Consider the following 12,524-nt stretch of genomic DNA (forward strand, 5'->3'; position numbering starts at 1 on the left):
ATGTATCTCAAATTGCTTATCCATATGAAGATAAGGCTATACTTCCCAATAATTAGAGACTAGGTCATACCAAGTTAAAATGCTGAGGTTCTGGCATCCAGGGATAAACAGTAAAATTTGTTGGAATAATTGTTTAATTATTCCAACAAATTTCACTGTTTGCCCACAGATCAGAAGAAGTTTCACCAAACATTTTAAACCTTTTAAAAAAGATGGACTGTGCTTCTGCAATGTTATGACAAGTTTTTTTTAAGGCTGTTAGTATCACATGTAACCCAAATGAATGGCATTTATTTATAAACAATTTATAATCTCAAAACTGTGCTGTTTCACAACAAAAACAACTACCAATTTATTCTGATGGCTCATTCTGTGTATTTGAATGAAGACCACATTGTCAAGATGTTGCTGAATGTCTTAGGCATAAAGACTATGAATGGGAGGTCATTGGAGACTTTAAAATGGTGTCATTTTTCATAAGTCTTCAAGCTATTTTCACAAAATTTATTTGTTGCTTTTGCTTCTGGGATATCTGTGATGCTAAGATGCCCTATCACAGAAAAAACTGGTCACAAAGAACTGAGTTCTCTGTGGGAAAGAGAAATATGAAGTTGGATCCCCTGATAGAACCTCAAAATGTGCTTGTCACCACTGCACATTAGGTTAAGCCTCATCATGCATATTGCTTTTGATGAGGAGTTGGCACTTTATAAGTACCTTACAGGTCTGTTTCCAAAGCTGTCTGAAGTTAATGGTAGGGCTGGTGTCTTTGTTGGTTCACAGATCAAAAGGATAATAAAATTTGATGCGTTTGTCAAGCTACTAAACAGGATGGAAACATCCCCTAGGAGGGATCAGCTATTTTTAAAGATAGCAGCAAGTCTGAAAAAGATATTGGAGATACAAATTACAGCTTCACAGGTGCATTTGAAAAGAGAAGAAAAAGGGTTGTCTGGAACAGTTTTGTTGCAGTTGTTCATGGTTTCCTGGGTTATCACAAGACTGAAAACAATGTGGAGTTAGATCTGATTCTCATTAAGAATTACACTTAAGCAGGATGCAGAATGTCACTCAATGTCTTTATTAATACTCACCTCGATAAATTCAAAGCAAATATGGGAGCTTACTCAAAAGAGCAAGGCAAGCACTTTTACTAAACACTGTAGACTTTGAAAATTATAAGCAAGCAGAGTTTAATGAAAATATGATGGAGGACTTCATTTTGTTGGCTACTTTGTCAAGTGATTTATAATACATTTGCAAATCAAGAAAACCTACTCATTTTTGAAGTTTCTGAGTGATTTTTTACTGTTTTTGGCTATTCAAGATGTAATTATTATTTTTTACCATACCAAATGAACAAAAGTTTGAAATTTTTCTTGTTCTGGTTTCAGTATAAAGGAATTTTCTTAGTGTTGTGATCATAAAATCGAAGTTTGTGCTCAATGTAGTCATTTTCCCGCAGTCTTCTGATGTAAGCAATAGAAGTGTAATACTTTGAGTTCTTAGACAAAAACTGTTACATTGTGTATTTTTAGATTAATCAATTTTTTATAACTAAAACCTATGAATTGTTATATGTATGTATGTATGTATGTATGTATGTATGTATGTATGTATGTATGTATGTATGTATGTATGTATGTATGTATGTATGTATGTATGTATGTATGTATGTGTATATATATATATATATATATATATATATATATATATATATATATATATATATATATATATATATATATATATATATATATATATATATATATTTAGAGACACAACATCATTATTGAGTACACATGAGTTTTTACCAAATCATTCTCAATACTTTACTTGGAATGATTTAAAAAAACCTTATGAAGTTTTAGTATCTTCTGATCCTTATTGCAAAAATAGTTTCATCCATATCAATCCAATTCAGGTATCTTGTTTGTTCAATTTAATAATATTTAAAATTTTATTTAAATTAAAAGAATTTCTAAATACTTTAAACATATTATTATATATATATATTTTTTAATAAAACTTCTTTTTATGGATTTATTTCTGATGATACCCTCATTATTTAGTATATTAAAAACCGTTATGAAAAATAAAATCGCTATATTATACAAAACCATTTAAATTTACTTTGTAAGAGCTTCTTTTTAAGAAGCTCTTACAAAGTAAATTGAAACGGTTTCTTTTTTTTTAATTCTTTGTAAGAGCTTCTTTTTAAGAGTTTTTTAAAAGAATTTTTTGTAAGGTAAGAATTTAAACATGGGTTTCCAAAATGATGTTGTCACATAATCGCTATCATACCGGTTCAGATCATTGTCGCAAAAGATACTTTCGTTGTGTTGTATTTCCAATGCTTCTCTAACTTTCCAATAAAAACTGTTTCTATTTTTAAGGTATTGCGACCATTCCAGTGGAAATTTCCTTGACAAATTTTGGAATGTTTATTTGAATTTTCCCCTTTACCTTGTTGTGCACTTGTTTGATGCTGGCATATCCAAGGCAATATTTTTAGTCAAGTTTCACCAACATAACATTTTGTACAAGAGCATTCTAATTTGTAAACATCGGGATAGGAGTTAACTGGTAGTGTAGGGTTATTTTTGGAACTAAGTAGACTTTGGAGATTTTTTGGAGTCTTAAACACTGATTACGCATCAGTGTTTTAGACATCCTGCTTTTTTCAAAACTTTTCTTAACTTAGGACTGATTCCAGGGATCCAGGGTAAGGGCATTAGGAAAAGTTGACTTTTTGTCAGATCTTTTTTGTTGTTAACACTTTCTTATGTAGACTTAACTAGTTTTTTAAGACTTTTCCTCTCATAGCCGTTTTCTACAAATACATCGATTAGAAACAACACATCATCGATGTTATTTATTGTGCATAACCGTAGTGCTCTATGAATGAAACCAATAAAAACACTATTGATAATTTTAGGGTCATGGCATGAGTTTGATTTAGTTTGAACGTTTGTGATCGCTTTTTTGCAATGTATTTTAAAACTATATGTACCGGTTTTATTTTTGTAACTGAAACATCAAGATTTAATTTATTGGTCAAGTTGGCAGATTCTATTGTGTATTGAATACTTTTGTGTTGCTTGTTAAGTAGATCTAAAAACTTTTGCGCATCTTCTTCTACCTGAACCTTGAATGTATAACATCAACATATCTTTTAAATGATTTCACATAGATGTTATTGTTAAGCGCCAATCAAAGAGCATTACTTTCATGATATTGTAAAAAACGCTCAGCAACTACCACCATAAGAGCTAACTCAATTGGTCTGAAGTTTTTGAGCTCATGAATATCATTTTTATATAAAAAAAGCAATGAGAAAGACAAAGTTCTAAAAGAAAACTGATCTCTTCAAAAGTTAATTTGGATATAAAGCTCTGGTTGTTTCTTAATCTTTCAACTAGTATAATGATTACTCGTTTAATTGGGACTGAAGGGTACAAATTAACAACATCAAAGGAGACCCGAGCCTTATTCTTATCAATTTCCATTAATCTTGCTGTATCCACAAGGTAATAAGAATTTTTTAAACGCGTTTCATTTAAGTTTAGAGTGGGTTGTATAATATTGACTGAATATTTAGAGATGCTATTGTAGGTATACCAACATATAGCATCTCTCAACATATACCAACGTATATAACAACATAACATTTTTCAGGCTTATGGGCTTTAATTGCTCCATATAAATGTGGTGGTACGGTGTCACTCAGGTTGATTTTTTTATATTCTTTTTTGGTTCTGAGAGTGGTTTGAACTTTGTCAAGAATTTGAATAGTTAAGTCGTAATTTAACTTTTTTGTATCTCCTAAGTGTTCTTTAACTTTTTCTTGAGCGCTCTTTCGATCAATTTGAACTAATCTAAAATTTGCCAAAGAAATTTCCACTGGAATGGTTGCAATACCTTAAAAATAGAAATAAATAGTTTTTGTCATTATATAAGTCATTATATAGACTTAAAACAGTTATTATATAGACATGTCATTATATAAGTCATTATATATACTTTGAACAGTTTTTACTCTGATTGGGTTTATTTGATAACTATTACATTTTTTTAAAGTAATATACTTTTTTTTTTTTTTATCAAATTACAATTTATAAAGTATCTTTTAGCTAAATCAAATTTTAAGTTTCATATTACTTTTTCAGATTTTCAGTGTTTGAAAGTTTTTTTAATAATGCTAGTCAAATCAATGCTTAATATCTAACATAGGACTAAAGATGTTGCTGAGTGCCTTGAAGTATGAAGACTATGGGTGGGAGGTCATTGGAGGCTTTTATATTGTGTCATTCTTAATAAAATGTTGTCATTCTTCATATATCTTTAGCTGTTTTCACAAAATTTCCTTGTTGCCTTTGCCACTGGGATAGTTAGAAAGCACCCACACACAGAGTGACTTTTAAATACATTATTATTAACATCAAATAAATGAATATAATATAATAATATATTTCAATCTTGATGCTTTATGTTTCATTTTTAAATTATTAAAATTGATGCTTATCTTAATTGGAATTAAAATAGATTGTGTCCTTAAAATGAGATCTCTTGTCCTCACTAGAAACTGGCAATGCAAGCACTACATCTGTATAGCCAATGAATGCAGATTCTTTATTAGTTTTCATAAATCTATTGGAAGGGATTTTCTTTTATATTAAAACTGAACTTTGTAACAACGTTCAGCTTTTTTAACAACTTTTTTAACAATTCATAGACCTTTACAATTATAAATCTTATATATGGCTCATCAAAAGTATTATTATTGCTGTCATTGAATCCATCATCATCAAAATTATATGTACTCTCATTGGTTAAAATTTATAGGTATATTGATTCACCTGACAATGTTTCTTGAAGCTTTTTTAGAGGTTTTTCCTGTAAAATCTTTATTTTGGTTGTCTTTTTTATAATCTTCTTCACCATTCTTCCCTTTTTTTGCAGCTGCATTTGCTTATTTTTTAGGATATCTGTGGCTAATTTAGATCAATTCTTAGTTAATGATTGTGCAAATCGAAGTTTACAAAACTTTATTGTTTTAAAACTAAGAGCGTATGTCTGCCAACATTTTAACGATAAACAAAAATATTCTAATATTAACAGGGTAGAAGATTTCTAAGTACCCATTCCCTTCCTGTGTTGAAAGTCTCTCTGGTCTCTCTTTTATATTACATACTAAATGGTTTTGTATTCAAAAATAAGCTTTCCTTATTTAAAAGTCTTGTTCAAAAGTTTATTCACTCATTTACATAAAAATGTGTTTGTTAGTACATCATAATAAACAAAGATAATTTGATGCGTGAATTGAAGCACAAAGGATATTTTTCTTATAAAGCTGTTTGTGTTTACTTTTAGAAAAGTCTTAGCGTTTTTTTAAAACTAATTTTGATCCAATGAGTTTTTTATAATGTCATGTGGTTTATATTGCTACGTATGATATGTTATTTTAAAACTATTCTTTTAAACAATGTCAAAGATTGGTTGAATGGAAGAATTGTATTTAAAGAATGGAAATTTATTTTATATATATATTAAGTCATAAGATTTGTTTTAATATTTTTAATTAACTTAATACATTTTTTTATTTGATTTAAAAGTTTTGCTCTTAATAAAATTTTAAAAATATTTAAAAAGGTTTTTTTGAGTTAATCTTGTTTTACTGTTTTTATTCTTTTATTAAATATGTTCATTTTCATAAAAAATGTTCATATAAAAAATTACATCAATTTCACTATAAATAAAAGTTTTAGTAAAAATAAAGGTATAAATAAAAAGTTTTATTTTATAAATAAAAGTTTTTGTTTTATAAACAAATTTTAATTTTATAACTAAAAGAATAAATAAAAATTTTTGTTTTATAAATTAAAGAATAAATATTTTTATTAAATTATTAAATAAAGGTATAAATAAAATCTTTTATTTTAAAAATAAAATTTTAGAAAACATGAATAAAAATTTTCATTTTATAAATTATAATATAACTAAACATTTTATATATATATATATATATAAATATATATATATATATATATATATATATATATATATATATATATATATATATATATATATATATATATATATATATAATGTTTAATTGCATAAATGTAATTTGTCTTTAGAATACATTTGGGAAACTAGAAAGTTTTACAGCAAATAACATGGAAGAAAGATCACACAGTTCAAGTTGTTGTACTTTTGATTGTTTCCCACGCCACGGTGATAAACACAGCTTCTTAATGTCTTCTTATTTGACTTATTCAGTACCAGATATTTATTGGGTTTCATTTTACGACGGTTTACAAAGAGTATTAGCATTTACAACAGATTTTAATATTGCAAGGAAATTATACAAGGTAAGTTTTTTATATTGTATAATAATTTTTTTTTTAATTTTTAAAAATTAAAGTTAAAAATTGGCCATATTGTATTAAAATATAAAAATAAAACTTCATTTTTACAAATGAGGGTGTATAAACCTGTTTTTTTATAAAACTTTAAAATGATTTTATTCACTTTTTTAACATGATTATTTTTCGGTGTGATGGTTTTGACATTTTTTTTCTGTATGATGATTTTGACTTTTTTTTTGGGTATAATGGTTTTGGCTTTTTATTTTTGGTATAATGGTTTTGACAAATTCACTTTCATGGTTTTGACAAAAATTTACTCTCAACAAGATTGCAAGCAACCACTAATTAAGTTGGGAGTTAACAGAAAATATCGAAGAAAGTTAAATAGTAGTTGACAAAAGTCTTAATTTTATATGTCAGAAAGCACAAAGATGGTAGAGAATTCCCAAGCACTGATATTCACAGAATAAAACTAGTTGAATAAAAGTTTTTTGAGCATGAACAATTGCAGTAAAAGTATGCAACTTAACTAAATGATGAGTCATGAAAGATTGTGCTTTGGCCATTGGAACAAGTGATGAAATAAAACAAGTGGCAGGTAGGAGCAGCAACCATAGTAGCATTTGTAAAATAGAAGAATAGATGCAACCTTGCAGCAATGAGGTAAAAATAGATGCAAACTTGCAGCAATGAGGTAAAGACTCAAGCATAGCAGCTAGAGCAGGTTTAAAATTATTTTCAATTTGTCATGTATAAATATTTGCAATTTAAAATTTGATCATCTATGTCTGTATTCCCATATTGTCGACATGGCTAAAAACAATAACTGTTTAATGGTATCTTTCGCAATATATTATAGAGGTGTATTTTCATTTAAATTTGTGCGCAAATAAATATTCAAAATAATTCACTGCACAGTAAAAATAATTTATCACTGAATTAATATATATGTTATGTATAAGCTAACTATAAGTAAGAACATGGATAAATATTTTTAATTTAATTCTAGGAACTCTTTTGAGAAAAATGTTAAAAAACAGTAAAAATTGTCTGATCTTGTCCAAAAAAGAGAGTTATTCCATACAAAGACAATTACAAGATTTATAAAGGTAGGGAATAGAATCAGGAATTAGTGAACCTAAACCTATGCTATGTTGGTTTTTTGCATCCCTGTTAACTAACCCAAAGTTGTAACAAGCGGCTCCTTAAGTGCATGCACACCTAAAGTTCTCATAAGGACACCTTCCATGTGCAACCTGGCTCTGTTAATTTTCTGGTACTTTAAATCTGTTGATGGAATCAGCTTCTTTGAGAGCTACCACAGAGTTTGGTAAACCATACTACCAGCTCACCTCAGACTTATTAAACTGATTTATTGAGCTGTACTCTCATTAAGAATTAACAGGAAGATTTGCATAGCTACTACTAAGAAGGCACAAGCAATAATTCCTGAGTAGAGTAAAGAAGATCCAGCATTCATCATTCATTTTTATCTACATCAGTCTATTAGATAAAAAAGGGATTCAAATCTAGTCAACAAATATTTTCTGCTCACCCCTAAGTCTTTACCTAAAAGGTCTTCTACAAGACAATAGCTGCATGTAGTTGAGTATTTTTATTGAGACACTATCTCTTGCTTTTATTTAATCAAAAGCCTCAGGGCAGAGAATATTTTTTTAATTTTATCAAAATTGACTTGTCCTAGCTTTTGCTTACAATTTAGTAGAACATGAGGCAGGTTGTACTGGATTACATTTTACCACAGTGATCATGATGATCCTAATCCTGGAACTAATTTGATTTTTTGTGTTCAAATGCAACATTCAAGTTTATAACGAAATTTCAATTGTATTATAAAAAGCATTTGTCCTTGAAACCAACCATTTCTTGTAAATGACTTTGTATATTAATCCTTTTTGTACAAAGCCAAATTGTGGATGAAAGAAAAAGATTTATTTTGGAGTTAGAAAACTGTTTTTAAACTAATTAATTCAATAGCTTCTTTTGGTGAAACTTTTAGTGTCATTTTTTTTAGATTGGAAATGAAGAATCTATTACAATGGAAGTTTTTGTCTCTATTCATGGAATTGGGTTATCATTGGTTAACTCGATTCCTTTGGAAATTGCTTACATAAGCATTACTGGGTATTTTATTGTTATGAAGTATTGTTACACTGTTATCGCTTTTTAAAATTGTGTGTTATTTCCATTCATTATAGAGGTACCTCTAAATGGGAAGTAAATTCTGGTAAAGGTTGGAATGTTTTAGAAATTGTTACGTCAACATTACTAGAAGAAAGTTGGAATAATGATTGTATAAGTGTCAATATCAAAAATAAAATAAAAGTAAATGACAAACTTTTACATAACAGATTTAAAAAAGCAGTGTGTAGTATTAGTCTATAGAAAATAAAATAAAAGTATAATTTTTTTAGGCTAATTTTGAAGCTATGGTAATAAAATTTCCTCATTCTGGAACTCTGCGACGAACTCAAGAACCTGGATTATGGCTGCATGTAGTTCAGTCTACACAGTATTTGTCATTTCATGTTTTTATTCAGAGGTTACAGGTATTTTGCTATTTTTAGAATATTAGTGTTACTTTTAGTGTTAGCAACACTTAAAAATGTCTACAGACAGCAAAATTAAAAACATGGCTGTATAGATCAAGGTGACTTATATAGTCATGTTTTTACCAATGGCTGAAGCAAATTATAAAATTGTCATGAAAGTAAAATAAGTTTGAAAAAAATATGAATGTAAGTTTGTATTTATGTTTAATTTAATGATATTTTAACTTAATATGAATTATTATTTTATTTTATACTATTAAAGTGTTTGCATATTTTATAACAAGGTTGACAACCAGCAATATGGTGTTGTGTTTCCAGCAGTTTTGTATCCTACTCCTCTTCCACAATACATTTTGAAGAGAAGAGGTATTTTACATATTAAAAAACCATATATTTATTTCTAGTAAAAACATTTAAAAGTTATCTGATGTTTGTATTTATTAGTTTGAGTGAGTTTTTTAATTCTACATATGTGTTCAGTTATAAATTTATTTATATGTCATTAACTTGGTTAGAGGTTTTTGTTATTGGTTCCTTTCTGTTAAATATTGTCCATATAATCTCTAGTGTCACCTTATGTAGGTGCTACTAGCACCTACATAAGAAACACTACTGCTTTTTATAATGCGGTTTATAGTGTTTTATTGAAAAAGATATTGTTTTAATATTTTTGATTACTTTTTTGAATAGGTATTAAACCATTTCTTGAGGCTTCAGTTGTCTTTGGTTTTTTAAATAACAGTGTAATCATTCGGTAACTTTTTTATTCATCTTTACGTTTTAATTTTATTTGTTGTTTCTTTGTTAAAACTTTTTAAATTTTTTAAAAATGTAAATAAATTTATTGAAAACTTCAGCTTTTTAAATACTTCAGCTGAGTTTTTTAACCATAGTTTTATTTTTTTTTTGTATATTTAATTAATTTAATTCAGCTGTATTTTTATGTACTTTAAATTTATTTCATATATATGCAGATATGTTTTTAAGTTCTTTAGTCTTAAATACTATTTTTAGATCTTAATTTAAACTTTAAATTTAAGGTAAACAAAACTAGGTGCAGATATTCACCTTGGTTCACTCTCCTTTGATTCACCATCTTTAGATTCACTATCTTTTGATTCACTATCTTTTGATTCAACATCTTTTGATTCACCATCTTTTCATTCAACATCTTTTTGACTCAACATTTTTTTTCTAAAGCTGCAGTTAAGTTTGTTTTGGTGCTAAAAAAATGAGTCTCAGGTTGTTAATAACAGTTTTCAACAACTTAAGGTGATATAAAATTTATATCTTGATACAATTTCTATTAAATTTGTTTGTTTATGCGATACAATGATCGCAAAAAGTGACCAACGGAGCCGTTCAGTTATGTAGACCTGGGAGATGTGAATATAAAAGTAGATTGTAGATGATGTCATTGGGTAAGAATCATGAATGAATGTAAAGACTATTTTGTAGGGGGAATAAAACTAGGGGCTACAAGGAGAGGGTGAACAATAACTCATGCTCTAGTTATCCTAAGCAATTGATAAAACAATGGTCAATGAGTGAACAAGTATGTGTAAATCCCTAGGTATATTGATGACTGTCATGACTAAAAATGTCATACAATATAAAATGATAAAATAAGTAAATAAAAAGATGGTAATCAATAATGGTATGGGCAACATGAAAAAAAACAACAACTTGTGTGTGGATCTACAATGTTTGAACTCTGAATCTCCTGATTATGACACAACGCACTAACCACTACGCTATAGTGTTGATATGTATACACAAAAAAATTGTTTATTAAATTTGTATAATTAATATATTAAACATTAAAAAATTGGAAACTGACAACTTTCAGTGTATCAGCAGAATATTAAAATATCGTGTATAAAATAAATATATAATAAAAAGCTACTAAAGCGTAACAATATATGGGTACAAGAGGTAAAAAAATCCTGGTGCCATGGTAACGAATCAGAATTAAGTAGTGTATAATGGTGATCCCCTTCCTCAGGAATGCACTACAATCACCAATGAGCACAACGTTTCGGAGAGCACGAGACTAATGGATGGCACTAATGCCACTCATCAGGTGCATGTCCTTGCAACAGATCTCACTGCCTGCACTCTACGTCATGCTAGTCAATATTGCAATATAACAGGACTACACTACAAAAGCCAAAAATCCTAATCCTTATCCCAGTTTTTAATATAGCTCCAACATTCTTAGAGATCTCGTGAGGGTGGTGAGGGATGCGCGTGGTGTGTCTGTAAATATGTGTATAAATACATGCACTCATAACATAAAAATATACAAATATCCCTACATATATACATACATAAATACCTATATATATACATGCACACATACATACAAACATACATACATACATATATACATACACACATCCATACATCCATACATACATACATACATACATACATACATACATACATACATACATACATACATACATACATACATACATACATACATACATACATACATACATACATACATACATACATACATACATACATACATACATACATACATACAAACACACATACATACATACATACATACATACATACATACATACATACATACATACATACATACATACACATAAACATATATATACAAAATAGTGACAATAAAGCATATAGAATAGTGACAATGACAACAAAATAAATAATAAGCAGCAGATAGCACATAGTACTTCAAAGTGACTTACCATTTTTACGATTACGATATGCCTAATATATGTCTAATCTATGTACATATATATGTATATAAAACAATCCAAGAATTCACGATTAATGATAGCAACGATATGAACTAGGAAAAAAGTAGTACGTGGTAAAGGTATACAAACGTAATGTAAAATTTAGTAACATAAATAGTTCAGGGAACATAAATCTCACCTGAGAGATGGTGATAAGATAAAATGGTGAGAGATCCTAACTGAAAATAGTAAGGTAATAGCAAATTGATAGATAGACAACTCAAGATAGCCAGCTAATACACAATATAATTAGTGGATACCCCAGAAATGAAAAATAAATCAATATGTAGAATGAATTTTAATTAATCAGTACCTAGCGGGCTGAAAAAATCGAGTTAAAAAACAAAGATTGTTTACTTAATAACCATAAGAACGCTACAGAAGACTGTATAGTGCAAAACTAGAACAAACTGACTTATCGATGTCAGATAAAATTCCTTAGGATCAAAAAAGTCTAACAATATTGTAGTCGAATACAAAAAGTAAGCGAAACTCATGGTGTAAGCTATAAGAGTGACTAAAAGTTAATAAAAAATGAAAATAAAAAAAAAAGAGAAAAATAAAATTACATCAAAAGTTGGTAAATCAATTTGCTAATCTACCACTTGTTGGATGGTAAAAGTAATGAACAAATGGATCTGTCTTATAAAGAACGCATGCTACACGTAATCTATTTCTGTCTTATTATGGGGTGTACTGTATCTAAAAAGTATATTGTATAGATTGGTCATTGTAGTCCTTGTGTGGTTAGTATTTATTTAAATAAGAAATAAAATGTATTTATTGTGGTATTTTATTTT

General features: G+C 28.2%; 1 protein-coding gene across 5 annotated transcripts in view; it reads left to right on the top strand.

Moving 5' to 3' along the window:
* Nucleotides 1-12,524, top strand: part of LOC100213148 (intermembrane lipid transfer protein VPS13A) — a 234,420-nt gene that overhangs the window by 209,830 nt on the left and 12,066 nt on the right. For all 5 annotated transcript variants that reach the window (XM_065813519.1, XM_065813515.1, XM_065813517.1 and 2 more), the window contains exons 90-96: nucleotides 1,777-1,924; nucleotides 6,141-6,374; nucleotides 8,407-8,516; nucleotides 8,591-8,717; nucleotides 8,807-8,941; nucleotides 9,229-9,310; nucleotides 9,635-9,698. In XM_065813519.1, the coding sequence (XP_065669591.1) occupies nucleotides 1,777-1,924; nucleotides 6,141-6,374; nucleotides 8,407-8,516; nucleotides 8,591-8,717; nucleotides 8,807-8,941; nucleotides 9,229-9,310; nucleotides 9,635-9,698 (900 nt within the window). The remainder of the gene's footprint in view (nucleotides 1-1,776; nucleotides 1,925-6,140; nucleotides 6,375-8,406; nucleotides 8,517-8,590; nucleotides 8,718-8,806; nucleotides 8,942-9,228; nucleotides 9,311-9,634; nucleotides 9,699-12,524) is intronic.

This window comes from Hydra vulgaris, chromosome 12, assembly GCF_038396675.1.
Source record: "Hydra vulgaris chromosome 12, alternate assembly HydraT2T_AEP".
Classification (NCBI taxonomy): domain Eukaryota; kingdom Metazoa; phylum Cnidaria; class Hydrozoa; order Anthoathecata; family Hydridae; genus Hydra; species Hydra vulgaris.